Source organism: Saimiri boliviensis, chromosome 5 (assembly GCF_048565385.1).
Source record: "Saimiri boliviensis isolate mSaiBol1 chromosome 5, mSaiBol1.pri, whole genome shotgun sequence".
Taxonomy (NCBI): Eukaryota; Metazoa; Chordata; class Mammalia; order Primates; family Cebidae; genus Saimiri; species Saimiri boliviensis.
This window is the reverse complement of record NC_133453.1, coordinates 146,285,930-146,311,336: the sequence shown is the minus strand read 5'-3', so window position 1 is coordinate 146,311,336 and position 25,407 is coordinate 146,285,930. Positions and strand designations below refer to the sequence as shown.

The 25,407-nt window shown below is 48.5% G+C and overlaps 1 protein-coding gene across 1 annotated transcript in view; it reads left to right on the top strand.

Moving 5' to 3' along the window:
* Nucleotides 1–25,407, top strand: part of TRPM1 (transient receptor potential cation channel subfamily M member 1) — a 129,856-nt gene that overhangs the window by 8,365 nt on the left and 96,084 nt on the right. The window contains exons 2-4 of the mRNA XM_010351263.3: nucleotides 4,482–4,544; nucleotides 5,479–5,568; nucleotides 8,572–8,642. Of these exons, the coding sequence (XP_010349565.3) occupies nucleotides 4,482–4,544; nucleotides 5,479–5,568; nucleotides 8,572–8,642 (224 nt within the window). The remainder of the gene's footprint in view (nucleotides 1–4,481; nucleotides 4,545–5,478; nucleotides 5,569–8,571; nucleotides 8,643–25,407) is intronic.

Sequence of the window (25,407 nt, the reverse complement as noted above, 5' to 3'; positions counted from 1 at the left end):
TGAGACCCTGGACTCTACTAAAAAATGACAAATTAGCCAGACATGGTGACATGCACATGTAGTCCTGGCTACTTAGGAAGCTGAGGTGGGAAGATCCCTTGAGCCCAGAAATTCAAGGTTACAGTGAGCTGTGACGGTTACAGTGAGCTATGACGGTTCCACTGCACTCCAGTCTGGTCAACAGGGCAAGATCCTGTCTCAATAACAATAATAATAATTTTCATTTGCATTCTTTAAAACCAGAGCAAGACATTTAGTTCGATGACATTATTCTGCAGATTGGGACTGGTGTCCTCACTTGGTCTGTGTGTTGTAGATTGCCCTGCAGGCTGAGCGGAGCACAGGTGGGGGAAGGTGTTGACCTTCTAGAGTGGAGACCCAGGCCTGTGCCAGCAGCTCCCAGGAGGGGCAGAGATGGGGGCCCGAGGCAGGAGAGGGTGAGCTGAGAAAGCCACGTGGCCCACAGTGGAGGAGAGGCAGTGGCAGGGGCAGGGACCTTGGAAGAGCTTTGGCAGCCGATAGGGTGTGTGGAAAAGCCAAGGGCACAATCAGAGCTGAGAGCAACAGGCAGGCCACCCAAGGGGCTGCACAAACACAGAGGCTTCAGGGCATAGGTGTAGTACAGGGTGGGCATCCACAGTCATGGGGCAGATGAGCACAATTGAACAAATACTTCCAGAGAGCCCAGCAGTCTCAGGCCTGGAACTCTAGCACCATGATGATGCCCCCAGGGAAGTCACAGCCTGGCAGAGAGCCACCCGCAGCAGCAGATGCAAGGGCAGAAGGTGCTGAGGGTACCCAGGGAACACACGCGGCCCCCAGGCTGGGTGCATCAGGGAAGGCCTCCTGGTGGAGGTGCTGCCCCCATGTCGGGGCACAGAAAGGCAGGCTCCATCTTAACAAATATCAAAGGCGAGGAGAGGGAAGGAGAGTAGAGAAGACCTCTGCCTGGGAAAGGGCAGAGGCAGCTGCTTTGATAGGGAGGGCGCAGGATCAATGAGGGTGAGTTTGCACAGAAGACTGAGCACAGGTGACCTTTCAAAGAACGCTGTGGCCATGGGAGTGTCCTCTGTGGCCCTGGCTCTTTCCAAGTCTTGCCCAGTGAGGGGCTCAGGAGGCAGCAGGCTTCCTGGAGAGGGAGGGAAGAGCAGGCAGAATCAGGGTTCCCTCTCCTTCCTGCTGATTCAGCGGGGAGACTTGCTCCTGTGAGATACCATTCCCCAACTGCAGCAGATGGGCCATGGTGAGTTTCAGATGGGGATGATTCAGATAGAAGACACACTAGGAGATGACCCCATCTCACCAAAGCCAAGACAGCAGCCCTCAACACGGGTCCTACTGTCAGGAACCTGCTCCAGCCACTGAATGGGACTTCAGGGAGCAGCGTGCTCCAGCACAGAACAGTCCACACCAGCACCTCAGGTGGGAAAGCTCGTGTGAACCGGACTCTTCCCCAGTCCTCCACCGGGACACTTTGGTTATGCAGAATATTAACAGATATTTCAGAAGGAAAAAAAATCTTATGGACAAACGAGTTTGAGAAATGTTGGTTTACATAAAAGGAAAGGGGTTTCTTTGCTGCGGGACTTCTCAGAGCTTAGCTATCCTAACACGCATTGTGAATCTCTCAGCGGAAAATATAGGAAGCAGAGTTGTCCAAATTTAGTTCACATGGAATCTTTTTTTGTTGAGAATACTAGAGCTCTGAGGAGTCCAGTTTAGAGAATATTGCCCCTGGGCAGATGCAATACTATAAGAGGAACCATCTCCGAGCCAGGAGCCCCTCAAAGTGGACACCACTCCTTTTCATTTCAGTCACTTAAAAAAAAAAAGTGTCCAGGCCCGGTGGCTCATGCCTGTAATCCCAGCACTTTGGGAGGCGAGGTGGGCAGATCACACGGTCAATAGATCAAACTCATCCTGGCCAACATGGTGAAACTACATCTCTACTAGAAATACAAAAATTAGCTGGGTGTGATGGCGCACGCCTATAGTCCTAGCTACTTGGGAGACTGAGGCAGGAGAATTGCTTGAACCCGGGAGGCGGAGGTTGCAGTGAACAGAGATCTTGCCACTGCACTCCAGCCTGACGACAGAGCGAGGCTGTCTCAAAAAAGAAAAAAAAAAAAAGTTTAATTGGCTCCTTGGGAGGAAGGAGCTAGGGACGGTGGGAAGGAGAAACATCTGCTAAGCAAAGTTTCCCAGGACTGGGGAGGATTTGGGACTAATTGTTAGCAATCTTTTTTTTTTTTTTTTTTTTTTTTGAGACGGAGTTTCGCTCTTGTTACCCAGGCTGGAGTGCAATGGCACGATCTCGGTTCACCGCAACCTCCGCCTCCTGGGTTCAGGCAATTCTCCTGCCTCAGCCTCCGGAGTAGCTGGGATTACAGGCACGCGCCGCCAGGCCCAGCTAATTTTTTTTGTATTTTTAGTAGAGACGGGGTTTCACCACGTTGACCAGGATGGTCTCGATCTCTTGACCTCATGATCCACCCGCCTCGGCCTCCCAAAGTGCTGGGATTACAGGCTTGAGCCACCGCGCCCGGCCTGTTAGCAATCTTTAACCACGGTGTTTGCTGTTTGCTCAATTTCTGAACCAACTCAGGAAGAAGAAATGAGCTTTAAAAGGTAGAATGCCACAATTCCTTCTTCTGCTGTTGCACTTCCCAGCACCGGTCTTTGCCCTGGAAGCTCTGTGTGCCCTCACTTGCTGCCTTTCTCTGAATGGCCTGGCCTTGGCCTGTGTTTCCGACTTTTCCAAAGATTTTTTTCAAAAGATTAAAATGCAAAGTCTTTCTGCTTATTTAAATGAAAGATTCAGGTAACAATGTTCCCAGAACAAAAGTCTCACTGCAATTTACTAGGTACAACCCATTTTTTTGCGGACGGGGGTGCTTGTTTTTTTTTGCTTCATGAGTTATTGTCACTAAACGGGGTAAAATTCAGATTTTAGGAGGTATAAAGCATTCAAGGAGATGAGACTAGCCCAGGGACGGTGGCTCACACCTGTAATCCCAGCACGTTGGGAGGGTGAGGGGGGTAGATTACCAGGTCAGGAGATCAAGACCATCCTGGCTAACACAGTGAAACCTTGTCGCTACTAAAAATACTTGGGAGTCCAGAGTCAGGAGAGTCACTTGAACCCAGGAGGCAGAGGTTGCAGTGAGCCAAGATTGTGCCACTGCACTCCAGCCTGAGTGACAGAGCAAGAGAGTGAGACTCTGTCTCTGAGAGAGAGAGAGAGAGAGAGAGAGAGAGAGAGAGAGAGAGATGAGACTAACAGGGGGTCAACTTGAAGACTGTTATGAGCTCCCCCATTCCAACGGGAGGCAGAAACCATGCCCTGTGCACCAGGTGACGAAGAGGAGTGCCACGTGTTGAACTCTTGCAAACACTGAGACGTCTTCCCGTGTGGACTGTGGGGAGGCACAGCTGGCTACATGGGGCTCTGGCGCATCATTTTGTCCCCCGAAGAGCCCGTTCTTGTGCAGTCTGCTGCTATCAACAAAAGCAGCTTGAAGTCCCGTTGAGGCAAAATCATCTCTCGCCACTATTCCTGCCCAGATTTCTTCTCAGGAACACGGACCTCTTGAAGGAAGAAAAGGTCAAATCAACGTCTATGTAATTGGACCCACATTTTGGGAGTTTTGCCGTCACTCCAGAGTAAAGACTTGAGAAGCATTAGCCACGGTGCTTGGGATTTGCAAGTGCTCCTTTAGGTCCCAGCATAGGGCAGAACCTTACCCTCAGACTCGAAGGGATGCCAGCACAGTGACGCACTGGGGCGTCTTACATGCAGTTGGTGGAGTTGTGGATTAATGAGATGTCGGGAGTCTGGTGAGAAGGAAAACCAGCTCAGATAATGCTCTATCCTTGGAACTTCCAGAAGCTCCAGCTGCAGGATCCATGGCAGGATCCAGGACCAATCTCCACAGCCACACTGGGTTTACAGCTAAGAGGCTGTAACACCATGGATTATCTCCACCGCAAAATCACTGGTTTTATTTTCATTGTAGAGGGTATTCTGAAGATTAAAAAAAAAAAAAAAATTGAATGCTTGGCAGGTTTTTTTTAAACCCATGTGTTTGTTATTCTAGCACACATCATCTGCCAGCATTGCAACACAACCCACTGAGGAGCAGAAAAAAAGACAGAGAACAGACAGAACAGGAAGGAAGGAAGGGAGGGAGGGAGGGAGGGATAGAGGGAGGGAAGGAAGGGAGGGAGGGAAGGAAGGGAGGGAGGGATAGAGGGAGGGAAGGAGGGAAGGAGGGAAGGGAGGGAGGGAGGGAGGGAGGAAAAGGAAGGAGAGAAAGGAAGGAAGGAAGGAGAATGGAAAAGAGGAAAGAAAAAGAAAGAGAAAGAAAGAAGGAAAGAAGAAAAATGAAAAGGTTCTTACAGTCAGACAAGGAGTCATTGTCCGATTTTGATCCTCCCACTGATGCCTCCATGGCCGGTCCTCACGGGCCTGTGTCCTCCAGTGAAAGATGAGGAGCAACAGAGGGGCCTCAGGAGCTCTCACTTCCTGAACCCTGAGCCGTGGGGTGAGGAGTGGTGTGAAAAGGCCGCTGCCAGCGTTCACCTGTTGACAAGGCTGGGCAGCCTACGGAGAATGGCCGGCATCTTTTGGCCAACTTGGATCTTAAGGCTCACCAGGAAGACCCTCTGCTTTCCAGAAAAAGAGAGGCGTTTTCAAGACCCATGTTCCAAATGTTTGAGGCTCTTATTTTCCTCCAAGTGCGGAACCGACTTTATTTTTTGGTCAGTGAGTAGAGAAATGGAAGCAGAGTTGATGGTAATCGAAAGCACTGATAGACCTCTATGTCTTTGCCTAATCTAGTTATCTATTTGTTTATTTTTGTAACTATTTTTTCCAGCAACACCAAAGATTTTAAATATGTTCAAATCCATGAATTCATACTGACACTCTGAAGAAAAGGAATGCATTAGTCACAATGGAATGAGGCCGGGGAAGCAGCTGATTCCTCTGGAGACAGAAACCTTTTTCCTGCCTTTCCTCTGCAAACTGTGCCTCAGGGTGACCCAATCTGCCCAGGGAAGTTTCTCTTTATGGATGAGTCTAGCTAACAAATAAAGAAGAGTCGACCTTATGAGAAGATCACCATTTTGCAAGTCCTAGGGATATCATGGTCCTAGACGGTCATCATCAAAGTCCAGTGACATAGTAAAAGAGATGTCTCCAGATGGGAGAATACACCACCACCAAAGGGTTTTGTCACAAAAGTCCACTTTGGATCTGAACAGGTTTTGAGACATAACTATGGGTCAGGAAATTCAGGGAATGAAGGAGCATGAGAAACAACATCGCCGTCTTGTCTCAGAGTCCAACCAGGACCCCCGGGGTCTCTAGCTGGGAGTGCTCTGCCAGCCTGGGGACCTCTCACGACCTCCTCAGGGCCCCGCACAGGTTAGCACACAGGCCACTGTCCCCACACTCTCACCAACTGTGACTGCCAGCCGGCCTCTTATTCCCTCTGAGGAATGTGTCCTCATTCCTCACCCGTGACAAGAAGGACCCTGCCCCCCGAGCTGGGCGAGGAGTGAGTGGTCAGTATTCACCCTTCATGGTGGGGTTCTTGTTTCCTCAGAATAAGTCTCAGCTCTTACAGCGTCTCTCCACAGTCCTCACACATGGTGTCTAGGCACCAGGTCATCCAGGTGGAGGATGCCTCTGGAGGGTGGGCCCCTCACTGCAGCTCAATGCCACCCAGCAGAATACGAGGTGAGCCACAGCTTCAAGCCACAGAGCAGAGGCAACTTCAAATTTTCTTTTCTTTCTTTCTCTTTTCTTTCTTTTTTCTTTTTTCTTTTTTTGAGATGGAGTTTCACTCTTGTTACCCAGGCTGGAGTGCAATGGCGCGATCTTGGCTCACCGCAACCTCTGCCTCCTGGGTTCAAGCAATTCTCCTGCCTCAGCCTCCCGAGTAGCTGGGACTACAGGCGTGCACCACCATGCTCAGCTAATGTTTTGTATTTTAGTGGAGACGGGGTTTCACCATGTTGACCAGGATGGTCTCGATCTCTTGACCTCATGATCCACCCGCCTCAGCCTCCCAAAGCGCTGGGATTACAGGCGTAAGCCAGTCTCTTTTCTTTCTTTTTTTCTTTTTCTTTCTTTTTTTTTTTTTAGAGACAGAGTCTCACTCTGTGGCCCAGGCTGCAGTGCAGTGGCATGATCTCAGCTCACTGCAACCTCTTCCTCCCGGATTCAAGGATTCTCTTGCCTCAGCCTCCTAAATAGCTGGGATTACAGGTGCACACCATCACGCCTGGTTAATTTTTGTATTTTTAGTAGAGATGGGGATTTCACCATGTTAACCAGGGTGGTCTTGAATTCCTGACCTCAGGTGATCTGCCCACCTCAGCCTCTCAAAGTACTGGAATTACAAACATGAGCCACTACACCTGGCTGATTTTAAATTTTCTAGTAGTCGGTTTTGAAAAATAAATAGAAGCACGTGAAAAAAATTAGTAACATTCTATCCAATCCACCATGTTCTAAATATTTGGGTTTTTTTTTTTTTTTTTTTGCTTTTGTTTTTGCTTTTTGAGATGGAGTTTCGCTCTTGTTGCCCAGGCTGGAGAGCAATGGCATGACGATCCCGGCTCACCACAACCTCTGCCTCCTGGGTTCAAGCAATTCTCCTGCCTCAGCCTCCCGAGTAGCTGGGATTACAGGCATGCGCCACCCCACCTGGTTAATTTTGTGTTTTTAGTAGAGACAGGGTTTCTCTATGTTGGTCAGGCTGGTCTTGAACTCCCAACCTCAGGTGATCAGCCTGCCTCAGCCTCCCAAAGTGCTGGGATTACAGGTGTGAGCCACTGTGCCCAGCTGTTCTAAATATTTCAATGTGAAATCAATTATTATCACAAGTCTTGGCAATCCCGTATATATTTTATTTCAGAGCACATCTCAATTCCGACTGGCTCTTTCCAGTGCTCCGTAGCCATGCGTGGCTTGTGGCCATTATGTAGGACATCTCAGCTCCCAGTTGCAGGCCCCACTGCATGGACCCTAGGGAGGAGGGGTGTTCTCTTGGGGAAGATTGGGGCTCATTGTTTCCATCTTATCTGAACCTGAAAAAGAGCCTATTTGTCTAGTGAAGGGCCCACGGCCTGGAGAGCCACTGACGGGCAGCTGGCTGGGTTGGGGCTGGTCATTGGCACTAACCACAGAGCCTCCACACCTCCCAGCCGTGGCAGAGCTGGCCATCAGCTCACTTCCTCATGTGGCCTTTCCCCACTGCTCCAAGACTGATTTCAGATGTCCTGGATTGCTCTGACTGTGCCATCAGAATTTTGGCCACTTTGCACCATCCCTCAGCTCCCGGAAGGGCTCCCGCTGAAGCTGAGACTCTCAGGTTTCAAGAGCCAACACCAGTTCAAGAAAGAAGACCCAGGAGCGAGGCCAGGGCTGCCGCTGTGGACCCTGTGTGCACTCCAGCAAAGCATGTGGGAGCTGCCCATCCAACTCTCTGCATGCCCACTCTGTGGGGACAGATCCCAAGAGAAGCTAATGAAAGCAAAGACAGACCCAGAAGATGGCCTGGCACATGTGCTTCCATCAGAAGTTCAGAGACTCCCTGAGCCCTGGGTGTCTGCCAGGCATGGGGTGGGGGAGTGAGCCCAGCCTCCAGCGTCTGGACTCTACATATGGGCCAAACATGACAACCTGGGCACTCCTACTCCACCCCAGTTGGTCTCTGGGCAAGCCACCCTCTCGCATGGCTCAGAATCCTCCTCTGTAAGATGGGAACACCCCTCATTGCCCTTGGGTCCAGCCTGTCTGCTCCTGTGCGAAGGGGGAAGTGGCGGATGTCCAAGAGCCTCACAGATGCTGGGGAAGACCCAGACCCTCTGCAGAGAGGGATAGTTCAGGGTTTGGGTTTTTTCTTTCCTACTGGGCTGAGAACACTCATGGGAAGCTGGAATAGCCATGCATACTATTTCAACAAATACAACAATGCTCCCACCACTGTGGTTTTCAGGTGACTGTGGATACCAGGCAGGCACGCTGCTGGTGAAGTGGGGAGAGCGGGGATCAGAAGCACCCAGAAGGGGCTGAGAGTCATGTGGGGCTCACACTGCATTTGCAGCTGGGTTCATCCTGACCTCAGGCCCAACCTCAGATGAATTGAAGAAGGATTAGCAGTAATTAATGCCATGTGCCCCCCTTCTCCTGGCTCCCCGGGGCGAGATCACTGCCGTGCTGATGAGGGGCTTCTGAAAGAACGATTATGTCCAATTGTCTCAATTATGCAAACCCTGCTGACATTTCCAGCTGAGGAAGGGCTGGCTGGCGGGGAGGGGGACATGGCCGGGCCACTTCAAAGGAAGAGCTCTAGCTCCCCCACCTCTCTCAGATCCCAAAGCTGCCTTTGTGGGATTCCATACAGCACAGCCTGGAAGCGTGGGCCCTGCTTCCTTTTCTGGCCTGGGAGGCAGGTCACGGGGCTATCACCTCACGGGGATCATGAGGGCCCAGGCCCAAGTGCTCACATGCTCCTCATGGGGACTGCTCCTCTTAAAGGGTGGGCCCTCCTCTCCCAGCTCCCTGCCCTGGCCAACCAGGAGGCTGGAGGATCCTGGGTCGGGCCCTCTCTGTTCCACTGCTGCAGCAGGTAAGCTCAGATTCGGGTAAGCACAGGTGCAAGTGAGCTCAGGTGCAGGTATCCTCAGGAGCGGGTAAGCTCAGGTACGGGTAAACTCAAGCATGGGCAAACGCAGGTAGGCTCAGGTGCTGGTAGGCTCTGGTTCAAGTAAGGTCAGGTGCAGACAAGCTCAGGTGTGCTTTCTGGGCCCTGTTGCTTCCCTGCTCCTCAGGCTGCTGGACAGGACTGTATGTGAGCAGCTGGTGAACCCGTGCTCAGCCTGGGTTCCAAGAGGCTCTCTCAGCAGAAGGGACCCAGCAGGTGGATTCACAGAGGGGACAAGCACTCTGTCAGCCGGTCACAGAGAGGCTGAAACCCTCTGAGCCTCCCCGAGGGCCAGCTTCTAAGTACAGGTGCCAGGGATCTGCTCAGGAGCCCCAGCTCCTGGGCTCCGCCTCTTGCCTGTCATTCCTTAGCGTCTCACTTTGCTTCGGGGAAAAGGTGCACCTTCCTTAGAACCCCGGAAAATGCTGAGGTTCTAGGAGAGACACGGCTTATACTCGTAAGCCTTTATCAGCTGCTATTTTACCTGTGAAGGCCTTGGGGAAGAGACGGAACAGCCATGTGTTCCATGGTTACACGGAACAGCATCAGGAGGGGAGATTATGACTCCCTCTCATGCTGGGAGGAGTGCCAATTGGTTTCTGGAAGGCAGTTCAGCAACATGTGGCAGCATGGATGCACAAAGATCAGATGCCAGGTAGGAACCCCTCTTCAGGAGAGAATCCTGAAGGGATGCCAACAGTTACACAGCATCTCCTGCTACCGGGAAGCATAGTTAACAATCCAAATGCCCAGAAGCGAGGGCTGGACACATAAATCATGATCTGTCCATGGGATGAAACATCATGCAGGCACTTTTTAAAATACAGAGAAAAAGGTGTAATAACCATGCAGAATTATCATGTTTTTCATTACACACACATGTCTAATTTATTCATGGAAAAAGCCTAGAAATACACTGAAATGTCAGTCGTTTTAGGATGGAGGCCTTATGGGTGGTGTTTATTTATTCCTTTGTACATTTCTATATTTTTCTGCTTCTTTAATCATTTTCTTTTTTTTTTTTTTTTTTTTTTTGAGACAGAGTTTCACTCTTGTTACCCAGGCTGGAGTGCAATGGCGCAACTCGGCTCACCGTAACCTCCGCCTCCTGGGTTCAGGCAATTCTCCTGTCTCAGCCTCCTGAGTAGCTGGGATTACAGGCACACGCCACCATGCCCAGCTAATTTTTTGTATTTTTAGTAGAGACAGGGTTTCACCATGTTGACCAGGATGGTCTCGATCTCTTGACCTCATGATCCACCCGCCTCGGCCTCCCAAAGTGCTGGGATTATAGGCGTGAGCCACACGCACCCAGCCTCTCTAATAATTTTCTATCACAAATTCATTTTCCTTTTATCCCAGAAAATATCTTTCACACTTTTAATTTTTACATCATAGTTGTACATATTTTGGGGTACATGTGATTATTTTGGTGCATGTGTACGATGTGTGTTTTTTAAAACCATAGCAAAAGTTAGCAAGAGTAATAGGGGAGGAAGGGGGCAAAGCCAATATTTGCAGGGCCAGGAGTGGTGGCTCACGCCTGTAATCCCAGCACTTTTGGAGGCCAAGGCAGGCAGATCATGAGGTCAAGAGATAGAGACCATCCTGGCCAACATGGTGAAACCGTCTCTACTAAAAATACAAAAATTACCTGGGCGTGGTAGTGCACGCCTGTAGTTACAGCTACTCAGGAAGCTGAGGCAGGAGAATCGCTTGAACCTGCGACGCAGAGGTTGCAGTGAGCCAAGATTGCACCACTGTACTCCAGGTTGGCGACAGAGCAAGACTCCATCTCAAAAAAAAAAATATTTGCAGGAATTGTGTTTGGGTTGACAAGGGATAGGAACTGAGAACGGAGAAGGAAGATGAGACACATTTTCTCTGTCAGAATCCGACATTTAGGGAGGAATTAAGAACGGAGCCCTGCGTCTCTCTGAGTGTGCTTGATGAATACAGGTTTGATTTTGGGAAAGGCTGTCTTTGGTAATGTTCTCCAAACACCATTGTTTTGAACTGTCCAGCAGCAGTTTTAATTCACGGCATTTGCAATTATGTTTATACCATAAGTTGGCTATTCTCTGCAGTGTATTTTTTTAGGCCCCAGAAAATGTAATTGGAAATATCAACTCATGTTGGATGTGTTCGCTGTAACTGTCTCTGCTTTATTGCATATTTTCTGGGAGAAGTTGGGAGTTGAGTTTGGTCTGGTTCTGTGCAACCTCATTTATTTGCTTTGTAAAGCTGACAAGCCCAAGAAGTGAAACGACACTCAGGCATTTTAAGATGCGGGTCATCTTCATTCTGAACTAAGTGAAAACAAAACAGATTTTCTATCAACCTAAAATCCTCTTATTGGGGCAGCAGATGTTTTTAGAAAATTGGCTTTGGTTGACAATGTTTGGAAGATGTCCTACAATTTGTGTGTGTGGTATGTGCGTAAAGGCTGGGCCTGGGAAAACGGAAGCCCTCAGCCAGGGGAATAAGAGGGCCTAATAGCCCCAAGCCTTCCAGGACCTAGAGGTTAAGGGGATTCAACGTCTTAAAACTTCCATTAAACAGACAGTAGCCAGAGACATGTGGCCTTCAGTGATATGCAAAGGCATCCGATGGGTCAGTACCTGCCGCCATTCTCCTCTTTCGCAAGCTCTGAGATTAGACTTAGCAACGGGTGAAGGAATTACAGCAACCGTTGAGAGCAGGCAGGGTCCAGGAAACAGGTTGGTCCATTACCCCACATGCCCATCATGCCAGGAGCAATTTTCCCAGCCTCTTGTAGAAAGCACCTGTTAGTATCCATCTCACTGCTTTTCAGAAACTCTATCTTCAATTGCCAAGTGGGGAAAAATGCATTTACAACGCTAGAGATGCCTTTAAGAAAACAAGTTAACATTAGGCCACAGCACCTCCCTCCACAGCTGCCGAGGCCTTGTTGCTGAGCACCTGGTCCTCTGCCTCACCGCTTCCGGCTTCCGGCTTCCGGCTTCCGGCTTCCTCCCCCCCCACCCACTGCAGTCTATCCCGGCCATGAAAGTGACAAGCGCAGGTAGCCTCCTCCTCCAACACAGCTTATCCAGCTTGTGTCCGCTCTCCCAGGGTGAGTAGTGCCTTGAAATGCCTTAAGGTAGAGGTAATGCTCATGGCAGGTGGCCTTGGGTCTCCTGGAGACAGGGCACAAGAGCAGGCAAATTCTGCAGACTTGGTGAGGTGGAAAGCTTGCTGCTCGGGAATCACGGCCACAGTGCCCTTTTTTGTTTGTTAATCGTTAAAAAGCATACTACATGAATATATAAAGTTGTAAAGCTCCGTAGAAGAGCTGAGTGAAGTCCTGCTTACACACGCCTCTTAATTCCCACTCTACTGTGCTGCAGACCATGCTTAGTGTTTAATGTTGCTTTTTTTTTTTTTTTTTTTTGAGGCACAGTCTTAACTCTTGCCCAGGCTGGAGTGCAATGGCGTGATCTCAGCTCACTGCAATCTTCATCTCCCAGGTTCAAATGATTTTCCTGCGGAGTAGCTGGGATTACAGGCGCCTACCACGGCGCCCAGGTTTTTGTATTTTTCGTAGAGACGAGGCTCCGCCTTGTTGACCAGGCTGGTTTCAAACTCCTAATCTCAGGTGATTCGTCTGCCTCAGCCTCCCAAAATGCTAGGATTACAGGCATGAGCCACCGCGACTAGCCTGATGTGTATTGTTTTGGACCTCTGCTGCCTAATAGAAATAGCACATGCACCACAGAAATTATTTCAAACTGTGTAGTAACCACTTTAAAAAAGTAAAAACAAATAAGTGAAATTAACTTTAATTCTATAATTCATTTAACTCAACATATCTAAAATATTGTTTCAACATGTAGTCAATACCAAAAACGTTCTGATGAGGTTTTTCCATTTGTTTTTTTGTTTTTTGGGTGTTTTGTTTTTTTTGACACGGAGTCTCACTCTATTGCCAGGCTGGAGCGCAGTGGCACAATCTCAGCTCACTGTAACCTCTGCCTTCCAGTTTCAAGCGATTCTCCTGCCTCAGCCTCCCAAGTAGCTGGCATTACAGGTGCCTGTCACCACATCCGGCTAATTTTTGTATTTTTAGTAGAGATAGGATTTCACCTTATTGGCTGGTTTCAAATTCCTAATCTCGTGATCCTCCTGCCTTGGCCTCCCAAAGTACTAGGATGGCAGGTGTGAACTACCGCACCCAGCCCCTGATGAGGTATTTTTTCTCTTTTTTTTTTTTGTTTTGTCTTTGAAATCCTGCCACACACCTCATTTTCAGCTCCCATGTCAGAGTGAACACTAGCGTGGCATCTCACAGCATGTCTCAGTTCACCCTGGCCACATCTCAGGTGTGCAGCAACCCCAGGTAGCCAGGGTATACTACACGGGCAGCTCCGCTCCTGAACATTGGGAAGTTTGTTCTTGTAGAGCTGGATCACACTGGAAAGATTGTTCTACAATTTTTTACTCAGTCCATAATGGAGATGGTTATACTTTAGAGTTACATGCTTGTCTTCTTCATGGTTGCATAGTCCATGATTTGGTACATCATTAATTGGTTTAATCCAGTCCCCAAGGTAGACTAACAAAAAAGTGGAGGTTTCCAATTTTTCACTTAGTTTAAAATGCGCTGCAACAAACATCCATATATTGCCTGTTTACAGGCAAAAGTATTTCCAGATGATAGGTCTGTAGAAATGGAAGTGCTGGGTCAAAGACAGGTGTGCACACTTTGCTCTGAGAGGCAGGTTGAGTTCTCAGCCAAGCTGGCCACCAGCTGGCCTCGGGGTTTGGACCTTGTTTCCTTAGAGGTGAAAGCAAAGAGTTGGGCTGGATACCCTCCATAGTTTCTTGGCTGGGTGGGTGACAGGTACCTGCTCCCACTGCAGCACAGGCCTGGATCAGGCAGGCAAACTGACCACACATGCCTTGTCTAGGTCAGCAGAAAATGCTCAGAAAAGACCCCAACTCTTTTATTTGTAAAATTGCCGTTTGGCTAATTTTCGTGAGTATGGATCATTCATTAAATGTCATCATAGAAAAAGGGCAGAGCAGCAAGGGGGCCCGGCAGTCTGACTCCTGCGCTGGCAGCCTCCACCGTCATGTCTAGGGTTTCACCTGCCCACCCCTCACTCCTGCTGGTGTGCACCCTTTCCCCACCCTGGTGGCCCCAGCACGTATCACAGCCCCTGAGGGTCAGGAGGCTTGGGTATGCAGATGCCCACACCTCACAGGCCTAGTGCCTGGGCACTCTGGTGGGGTACTTCCCTGGACTGTGGGAGCCCTAAGAGAGGAAGCTTGAGGGCAGGGACCTGGAGGAGTAGCAAAGGACAAAGAACACCTGGAAAGGAGAGGGTAATACTTGTGGGAGCCAGGTGGGCACAGGAGGCTGGCGTTGAGCTTCTGCACCTCTCTCCTGTGGGCACTGACTGCACCCGCTTAGCCCCTGAAAACCAAACCAGGCACTCAGGTAATAAGGGGAGGCCCTCACCACAGCACCTTCCCAACTGCTATGCTCTTCTGAGTGAGCTGGCCAGGTGACGTTGGCCAAAGTAGGAAGGTACCAAGAACCAGCTCGGTCAGGAGACCCCCACCCAGGTGGGCTGAAGGTATTGAGAGGCAGATACCCGGAAAGCCCAATAGAGTGGATCTGTCTTGGGGACCAAGAGCCTGAGAGCTTCTGGGCTGACAGCTCTCCAGACTGAAGGCTCCAGACAGATTTTCATCCTCGTATTTGCTCTTAGATAGGTGATTCTCATTGGTACACAGATGTCCTACATTTACATATAACTCAATATACCAAGTAGGCAGCTGTTACCCATCTACCACTAATTACAAACTAAAAGGTACCCTCCACCGAGGAACCATGGGGGCGGGGTGAACTTAATGTTTCTCAACAGGAAGGGGAGCTGTTGAGGGGCCCCAAGATCCTTGCTGGAATCCCCAGGTTCCCAGACAATCAGGGTGGAGCTGGTGACAGGGGAGGAAGATGGGGACACGCATGGATCCCAAGCAACAAGATGCTGCTTCTCCCCTTTCTGTTTCTTTTAAAATGTTTTATTACTAAACAAAGCATTTTAAAAAGTATGTAAGATGTCTGCACATAGTTCATAGAATGATAAAACAGGTCCTTGTGTTTTACCATGGACCCTTTCCCACTGCACTCCTTCTCTCCCAGAGGCAGCACTGCCTGACTTCTTTTTTTTTTTTTTTTTTTTCTTTTGAGACAGAGTTTTGCTCTTGGCACCCAAGCTGAAGTGCAGTGGTGCAATCTCAGCTCACTGCAACCTCCACCTCCCGGGTTCAAGTGATTCCCCTGCCTCACCCTCTCAAGTAGTTGGGATTACGGGCACGTGCCACCATGCCTGGCTAATTTTTTTGTATTTTTGGTAGAGACAGGGTTTCACCATGTTGGCCAGGCTGGTCTCAAACTCCTGACCCTCGTGATCACTCGCCTCAGCCTCCCAAAGTGCTGGGATTACAGGCGTGAGCCACCGTGCCCAGCTCCTGGCTTTTATGTTTCATTTTGGGGTTTGCATATTTTTTATTTTTTAATAATTTATTGAGTTGACATTTGTATCACATAAAATTGATCACTTTCAAGTGACCAGTTCAGTGGTATTTAGTACAGTCACAAGGTCATGTAACTACCTTGTCTTTCTGTCCTTACTTCCACCACTACAAAGTAAAACCCCCTACCCATCAAGCAATTCCTCTCCGTTTCCCCTCCCTGTGGCCTTGCTCCTGGAAACCACTAGTTTGTGCGTTGTCTGTATGGATTTATCTATTCTGGATGTTTCATCTAAATAGAATCATACATGTGTCACCTTTTATGTCTGGCTTCTTTCATTTAGCATCGTTTTTCCAAGGTTCACCCATGTTGTGGCATGTTTCCGAACTTCATTCATTTATGCGGCTGAATAATATTCTTTCGTTCGTATAACATATACCACAATTTGTTTATCCACCCTCCACTGATGAGCATCTGAGCCATTTCCACCATTTGGCTGTCACGATGTCATGAATAGTGCTGCGATGCTATATGCTGATTCGAGCCTCCGTTTTCATTTCTCTTGGGTATATATCTAGGAGTAGAATTGCTAGGTCATATGGTAATTCTGCATTTAACTTTTTGAGGAACTGCCAAATCATTTTCCAAAGTGACTGTACCATTTTACATTTCTACCAGCAATGTCTGAAGCTTCCAATTTCTCCACATTTTTTTTTCTCCACATTATTTTTTATTTTGGAATTTCTTAAAATTATAATCATCCTAGTAGGAGTAAAGTGACACCTCACTGTGGTTTTGATTTGCATTCCCTAATGCCTAGGGATGTTGATCTTTTCATGCGTTTGTTGGCTGTTTGTATATCTTCATTAGAGAATTGTTTGTTCAAGTCCTTTGCCCAGTTTTTAATCGGGTTGTCTTTTGGTTGTTGAGTTGGAAGAGTTCCTTTATATATTCTGGATACTAGACCCTTGTCAGATTTTGATTTGCAAATATTATGTTCCATTCTATAGTTTGTGGGTTTTTGTTTTTTGTTTTGTTTTTTTTTTACTTTCTTGTCCTTTGATGAATTTGAACAAATTTTTATTTTAATGAAGTTCAACTTATCTGCTTTTTCTTTTGTTGTTCATGCTTGTGGTATCATATCTGTAAATCCATTCGTCATGAAGATAATGAAGATTCATGCCTCTTTTTTCTTTGAAGAGTTTTATGGTTTTAGTTCTTACAGTTTAGTCTGATCCATTTTGGGTTAATTTTTATAGCTGATGTGAAGTAGGGGTCAACATTCATTCTTTTGCATGTGGATATCCAATTTTCCAAGCACTGTTAGTTGAAAAGACTGTCTTTTCCCCCATTGAATGGTCCTAGCACCTTTGCTAAAAATCAGTTGGCTGTAGATATATGGATTTATTTCTGAAATCTCAATCTTATTCCTTTGGCCTGCATGTCTGTCTTTATGCTAGTATCATACTTCTTTGATTACTGGTACTTTGAAAAGTTTTGAAATCAGAAAATGTGAGTCCTCTAACTTTGTTCTTTTTTTAAAGATTACTTTGTCACCCATGTGCAGTGGCTCACACCTGTAATCCCAGCAGTTTGGGAGGCCAAGGTGGGCAGATCACTTGAGGTCAGGAGTCAGAGGCCAGGCTGGCCAACATGGTGAAACCCTGACTCTTCTAAACATAAAAAGATTAGCTGGGCATGGTGGCACATGTCTGTAGTCCCAGCTACTCCAGAGGCCGGGGCACAAGAAGCACTTGAACTGGGGAGGCAGAGTCTGCAGTGAGCTGAGATCATGCCACTGTACTCCAGCCTGGGCGACAGGGCGAGACTCTGTCTCAAAGAAAAAAAGGTTGCTTTGTCTGTTAAGCCCAAGGCAATTCATGAACACAGGATGTCTTTCCATTTATTTATTTGTGTCTTCTTTAATTTCTTTCAGCAAGTTCTTGTCACTTTCAATGTATAAGCCTTTCACTTTCTTGTTTAAATTTATTTCCAGATACTTTCTGATTTTTGATGTTATTATAAATGGAATTGTTTTGCTGTACAGAAATACATCTAATTTTTGTGTGGTGATCTTTCACCCTGCACTTTTATGATATTCATTTATTAGCTCTAGCTTTTTTGTGAATTCTTTGGGATTTTTTCCTACCTTTTTTTTTTTTTAAGATGGAGTCTTGCTCTGTCGGCCAGGCTGGAGTGCAGCGATGCAATACCAGCTTACTGCAATGTCTGCCTCCCAGGTTAAAGCAATTATCCTCCCAAGTAGCTGGGACTACAGGTGTGCACCACCACGCCTGACTAATTTTTGTATTTTTAGTAGAGATAAGGTTTCACCATGTTGGCCAGGCTGATCTCGAACTCCCAACCTCAGGTGATCCACCCATCTCAGCCTCCCAAAGTGCTGGGATTACAGGCATGAGCCACTGTGCCTGGCCTCTTACCATTTTATTTTGAACTTTGTCTGTATGCCTAAATAATGCATTCTTTAGCTTTACCTGCTTTTGAACTTTACACTAATGGAATCACACTGTGTGTATCTTTGATGACTCATTGCCTTTCGTCTGTACTGTGCTTGCATAGTCACCCGTATGGTAGCTGAAGTTTGTCTGTTCTCACTGCTGTGTGATATTCCCACAGGACTACACAGCCATGTCCTATACATCCTGCCGCGGTAGGGCATCTAGATGGCTCTCATTGAGTGCTTATGAACAGTGCTCCTGAGAACATGTGCATGTGGTCTCCTGGAACACACATACATGCACGAGTATATTTGCAGTAAACCTCAGTGTGGAAGTGCTGGGCTGTGGAGAATGTGTCTGCTCCACTTCCTGAGACAATGAGAAATTCTTTTCTGTCCTCCTGAAAGGGGGAAGCTCAAAAGCAAAAGCCCATTTTGGAGAAAACATTTTGAATCTGCCAAATGAGGCCTTAAGTAATGAGGGACAGGGCTGGGGGTGGGGGTCTGGGCCTGACTGCCTGGCCCTGTGGCCGGCCTGGGCTGATGGCTGCATCTCCTCTTGGCGCCGTTTGCCTCCCAGAGCCCCTGCCAAAACCCGAACTCCTCTGTCGCCCTAGTTTCTTCATTTGTAAAACCAGGGGAACTGGCGTTCTCTGCAGACTTACTGTGTCCCCACATCACACCTTTTCTGTGGGACAAGCACGGTGGTCACCACAATAAAGAAATGAGACCCCGCGCTCTGGCTTGCCCCCGCTGTTCTCGCCAGGGCTCCTGGTGGGACCAGTCCTCCCATCCCTCAGGGCTGCTCCAATGCCCCGCCCCACCCTTCAAGGGCGTCCACAATCAACCAGAGAGAAAACTTTCTCACCCTAACCCCTCTTAGCCTACTTTGTGGGGGCTTGGGCCCACCTGGGAGCTTGTAGAGGCTGAGTCCACTTGACACACCTGGAGCCAGCAGAGCCCACCACGTAAGGGGGCTTCGCAAGCTAACAGTGTGAGCCACATGCATGCTGGGCTTTTTGTGTGACAGTCAAAGTGGTCCAGGCTACAAAGGCCCCACTGAACTTTTGAAGATGGGGTTTTTTTCCCCCCATAACCCTCCCAAGTTTTACAAGCTGAGTTGTGAGGCGTGAGGGAACGTTTATAAATAGATGAGCAGCCCAGACACTGAGCATGAGTCACTGGTCACTGCAGACCACATTGGGTCAAGACAGCCCCAGAGGAACACAGAGCACATGTGAACCCCTTTGGGAGGTCTCGCCACCACGAGCCACCCCCCATCCATCTCTACAGGACCACTCCCACCTGGCCTGCCTGCCAGAAGCAATCCCTGCTGCTCCCAAGCCCAGCCCTTCAGGAGTGCCCAGTCAGTGCCTTTCCCTGTCCTTTGGATCTGCCCCATCCTGGGTCTCCATCCCTCAAAGCCGACGGCTGCGAACTGGCCAATCTGCTAAACAGGTAGTGCTGAGGCCTGAGAGGCACTTACTGACTTAACATGTGCACACTGGCCCCTGGCAGCCCCAGAAGCCCATTGAATGTGGATGGTGACACTGTCCACGAGGGCAGAGTGGGCAGCTACTTGCGAAAGCCTTGCAAAAACCAAACCAAGATTTATCTCCAGCACTGTGAGAGCGGATGATTTAGCTGTGAGTTCTGGAGTAAAGGGTCTCTGTCTCATTGTGTCTGATCTCTGGGACAGTGGGTGAGGCCCCGGTTTCACTCTCAGCTGTGCTATCCCACTGGCCTCCTGCTTCCTTGGCCATGGATAAGGGAATTGCAAAGTCATGAGTCTCCCCGACCTACCCAACAGATCCCAGGCATTGAAACAGAAGCAAAAGCAGAACTCTTACCCTCATTGCACTTTTTTTTTTTTTTTTTTTTTTAATCAGCTAATCCTTATTTAAGAAACCTGAAGGCCGGGTGTAGTGGCTCATGCCTGTAATCCCAACACTTTCAGAAGCTGAGGTGGGCAGACCATAAGGTCAAGAGATTGAGACCATCCTGGCCAACATAGTGAAACCCCGTCTCTACTAAAAATGCAAAAATTATCCGGACATGGTTGCGCGTGCCTGTCGTCCCAATTACTCAGGAGCCTGAGGCAGGAGAATAGCTTGAACCCGCGAGGCAGTGGTTACAGTGAGCCAAGATCGTGCCACTGCACTCCAGCCTGGCGATAGAGCAAGACTCCGCCTCAAAAAGAAGAAACTTGAAAACTGTTTACTGAATACAATCTCTGCTAGACATTGAACTTGAAGTTTTACACACTTAATCCTTACAAAAACCATGGAAAATCAGCCTCATTACCCCATGTCATAGACAAGCTAATCAAGACTCAGGAAAGTTAAGTAAGTAAGAAACGGTGGTTCTGGAGCTGACTCAGGTACGTCTAAATCCAAAGTCCTCCTTCCACCACACTATTTACTGTATTTTACTTTAAGAGACACTTTCAAAACTTAAACCTGAAAAAATGACCTGAAGAGGAAAGCCTTTCAGCACCATTCAGGCCTATTTGGAAGAGTTTTTTTCCAGGGTAAAGTTTATTTTTGTTTGAGATGGAGTCTCACTCTGTTGCCCAGGCTGGAGTATAACAGCACAATCTTGAGTCACTGCAACGTCTGTCTCCTGGGTTCAAGTGATTCTTCTGCCTCAGCCTCCTGAGTAGCTGGGATTACAGGCGCCCACTGCCACACCTGGCTAATTTTTTTACTTTTGGTAGAGATGGGGTTTCACTATGTTGGCCAGGCTGGTCTCAAACCCCTGACCTCAGGTGATCTGCCTGCCTCGGCTTCCCAAAGTGCTAGGATTACAGGCGTGAGCTGCCCTGCCCAGCCCCAGGGTGCAGTTTCATGTGGAAAATACCAGATGGAATCACTCTCAGAAGGCAAGAATGCCAGCAACAGCCACACTGGGGAATATCATGTAGCTGGTTAAAGGGTGAGGAAGCTCTCTGCGTAAGGGCTCCAAAAGACTCCCGCAAATGTTGATAAACTTTCCTTTTAAAAAGTCATTTACAAGAGTATGTGTGTTGAGAAGCAGGAAGAAGTAGCTGAAGGGAGCACACCAGACTGTTCATGGGGGTTACTGCTGGAGGTTAGGGTTGTAGAGGGAAAAAGAGAATCACTTTTCTGTTTCAATATTGCCGTATATTTCTAATTTGTTCCATTGAGCATGTATTCGTTTAGGGGTTTTTCATTTGTTTTTAATTTTAATTTTAAGCAAAGAAAAACCAAACACACCCCATAGTTCCCACACCCACAGGTTCTCCAGGCCAGCGCAGGATGCTCTGCCCCAAGTGGCATCAGCTCCCTGTGAGCCACGTGGCACAGGTGTCCCCTCACTCACAGGGGCAGCCAGGGGTGCATTCCGTGGTGCTCTGGGGCCCAAAAGCTTATGTACGACACCGTATTGAGGACAGTGACACTAATCTATTACAAGTCTACAGCAAGCTCCAGGTCTTGGAGAGGTCATGCCACTGTCAGCCCTGGAGCTGACACTTCCTCAACCATGTGGTGAATTGGCACAGGACAGCCTGGCCTGGGCCCTTCTCATTAATTACACGCTGTCCCAGCCAGTGACCTCCAGGTCTCCCGGAGTTACAGAGCCCAGGGTGCCTCTCAGGCCTGTCTGGGCCCGCATCCACCGTAGCCCCCAGGAATGTGCTATTGCACGCAGGCCTCCCCACTCTTCTCTAGCAGTGATGTGTGCCAGCACGAGGGTCAGTGGGCCATGGTCATCAATGACCTGTCATAGGCATCAAGCAAACCCTACTGGATTCTGTTGGGGAAGGAACAATGTGTACTTCGTAGACAGTTACGAAAATATCCTCCCAGAGGCTGAACTAAGTGGGAAAAGTTAATGAGAGCTCTAAGACCAAAAAACCATGGCTATATATAAAGCCTCCCATTGCCTGACATGTTGGCCCACCATTATCAGCCCTCAGAAACCCCACCAGTGGGGGACACGCCGGCCGCATGGCCAGGGAATTAGGAGCTGCCTGAAATGACCACTCCTGTTGCACAATAATGCAAGACCATAAGCCTGTCTTCACAGTTTCCATACAGTGTTTTCATCGTGCATTTTCTGCATTTATTTTTATTTATTTATTTTCCCAAGATGGAGTTTCACTTTTGTTGCCCAGCCTGGAGTGCAGTAGCGCGATCTCAGCTCACTGCAACTTGTGCCTCAGCCTCCCGAGTAGCTGGGATTACAGGCATATACCACCATGCCCAGCTAATTTTTGCATTTTCAGTAGAGACAGGGTTTTACCATGTTGGCCAAGCTGGTCTTGAACTCCTGACCTCAGGTAATCCACCCGCCCTGGCCTCCCAAAGTGCTGGGATTACAGGCTTGAGCCACTGTGCCAGGCCTTGATTTTTATTTTTATTTTAAATATGGCATTAAATGTTACTTATCCTAATGACCAGATTTTTGATACCCCCAGGTGTGTGCCTCACTTGCCTCACCCTGCCCATCACCCAAGAAAGCACCAGGAGCCCAGCGGCATCTGGCCAGCTCTTCAGCTTCCAAGTGCTTTCACAAACGCACTTCTGATGGGCAGATGCTGATCTCCCGCTGGGCGTCCAGGTGCCGGTACTGCCATCAGGGCCCCCTTCTGACACATCCCCCCAACACAATGAACTTGCAGTTTCTTGAGAGCTTGGCTTGGAAGGCCCCAACAAATGGCAGGAAGCTGACTGCAGGATGTGTGGTCAATCTCACACGACCACCCCCAAATCCCAAGGGGGCTTAGTGTGAAATGCCCACTCCTAGTGCCTGAGTCTGAGTCTAAGGACTAGAGTGGAGTCCGGATATCTGCATTTCTAATTTACAAGGTTATTTTAATTGTGGTAAAATACACATAACATAAAATGTACCATCTTGCCAATTTTTAAATGTACAAGTTGTGCTAAGAACATTCACATTGTTGTGCAACGAATCCCCAGCATTCTTTTCAGCTTGGAAACTGGAAACTCTACCCATTCCTCCCTGCCACCTGCTTCTGGCCACCACCACTCCATTTCCTGTCTCTGTCAGTTTGACTGCTCTAGGTACTTCATATCACAGAGCAATTGTCCTTTTGTGACTGGCTTATTTCAATTGTTATCGTGTCTTCAACATCCATCCCTGGTGTGATATGTGTCAGATTGCCCCTCCCTTTTTTTTTTTTTTTTGAGATGGAATTTCACTCTTTTCGTCCAGGCCACAATGCAATGTCGCGATCTCAGCTCACTACAACTTCCACCTCCTGGGTTCAAGCAATTCTCCTGCCTCAGCCTCCCGAGTAGCTGAGATTACAGGCATGTGCCACCCCGCCCAGCTAATTTTGTAGTGTTAGTAGAGGTGGGATTTCTCCATGTTGGTCAGACTGGTCTCAAACTCCCGACCTCAGGTGATCCATCCATCTTGGCCTCCCAAAGTGTTAGGATTACAGGCATGAGTCACCGCGTCCAACCAGAATGCCCTTCCGTTTTAGGCTGAATCATATTCTATTGTATACATAGATCATATTTTATTATCCACTCATCTGTTGATGAAAACCTGGGTTACCTCTACCTCTTGGCTATTGTGAATGATGCTGCTATGAACACAGCATAAAAATCCCTCTTGAAACCTGCTTTCGATTCTGTTGGGTTTAGATCCAGTAGAACTCTGGATGTATGATAATCCTGTGTTTCATTTCTGAGGCACTCCCATACTCGTTGCCACAGTGGCTGTACTCTCACATTCCTGCCAGCAGTGAAGAAGTTTTCCAGTTTCTCCGCATCCTCACTGGCACTTGTTATTCCCTGTTTTTTTTCAGAGCATCCATCCTGATGGGTGTGAAGTGGTACCTCACTGTGGTTTTCATTTTCATTTCCCTGATTAAGATGAGTGATGTAGAGCATCTTTTCATGTGTTTTGGCCATTCATGCATCATCTTTGGAGAAATAGGTGAAGTCCTTCACCCATTTTTTAATCAGTTTATTGTTATTGGGTTGTAGGGTATTCTAAATATTAACACATTTTGAACATTAATCCCTTATCAGATAGATGATTTGCAAATATTTCCTCCCGTTGTATAGGTTGTCAGATATCTGCATTTTTAACCACTTCCCTTGGACCAGGGAAGGAATGCTTTGAGAGACACCAGCGTGGGATCTCTGGGCAGGCCAGGTTCCGTCTAGGGGCAGGGCCTGAGAGGAGGAGACAGGGAGGAGTGGCGGCTCCACTCCGCCTTCGGGGCTTCTGCTGGGAGAGGTGGGGATGCTGACCTGAGTACCCCCAGGCACCCAGAAACCAGGGTCTTCCCCCATTTTCAGGGCACGTCATGTCCCTGGTCACCACCCCTCGAAAGAGCATGATGCCAAAAAGCTAGAGGATCCCCTCTGTGATGGGGAGGGGGGCCACACACAACTGCAAAGTGCAGCTCGTGTTGGAAGCGCCTGCCTGGCTTACCGCTGTGTGACTCCGTAAATGGAGAGCAGTGGAGTCTGACACCAGCAGGAGCTCCCTGCTCTGCCCGCTCTGCCTGAGGGGCTAGAGGCCAACCTCACTGCCCTCCCTCTCCTCCTCTCCCTTCCTCCCAGCTGGGGCTGATGGCCCGTGCTTCTCCCCATAGCCCCCAGGTGTCCCCCAGCAGTCCGCCCCTTTTCCTCAGGCCCAGCCGATGCCCTAGCTGGAGTTAACTGCTTGTGACAGCCCTTGTTTGTGACCAGTATGAAGGTAGCGCTCGGAAGGGTGGGAGAATTGGATACTCCAGCACCCAGCCCATTTCCCTTTGCTCTCCCGGGAACCGTCAGAGAGCAGTGGCCCCACGAGTTAGTCCCACACGTCTTCATTCTAGGACATTGCACGCCCGTCAGTCTGGGCCTGGAGTCTTTCTCCAAGTCTGTGGGGCCTGTGGCTCTGGATCCAGGGTACCTTTGCTGTCCATGGTCAAAAATGAGAAACAGATATCAAAGATTCAGAAGCCTGACCCTGGCTGCTGTCTGTGTGGCCTGCCTGGATGATTGAGGGTCCGAGTTGCAGCTCTTCTGTTTTTGTTTTGGTTTGTTCTCCTAATTGGCTATTTGCACTAACCGGGTCAGGGCTAATTAGTAACACCCAGCGTTCTGCCGGAAAGTCAGCTACCCCATTACCCACAACGAGGGTGGCCTGGCAGGGGCAACAGCACAGTGTTGCTGGTATCTGGCCAGCGCCACCTTGAATTAAGACATCAACACACGCGATTGGGCTGTTAATCATGTCATGACAACTCCAGTGAAAACTCCCAAATCAAACTGGCACATGCTCACATTTTCAGAGTAAAACCCAACAACGTTGACAAAATCCACTGTTTGAATTCTGATACGACTTCCTTCCATTCTGTGATCTTTTCATGGCTCTTAATGACAACTGTTAGCAGTAGACACGTGCCCTATGATTCCGTTATTTGCAATGGCAGCTTAAATATGCACATGTTCTAGAGAGACAAGCAGCAGTGCACTGGCAGATGCAAACATTAGTGTCGCTGCAGAAATTCCAAGGGTGTAACTGAGGCTGGACTCTCGGAACTGGCCATGGCTGGGGAGACCCTGGACTGAGGCCTCCTGGTATTGGCTGGGTGACCCTGGGCATATTCTCCTTTTCCTCTTTTTTAAAATACGATATGTTTGTCTTTAGAAAATTAAAGACACAACATGAACAATGAAGAAATGGAAGAAAAAGTCTGTAACCCTTCCCACAACCCCAAAATGTACAAGCCAATG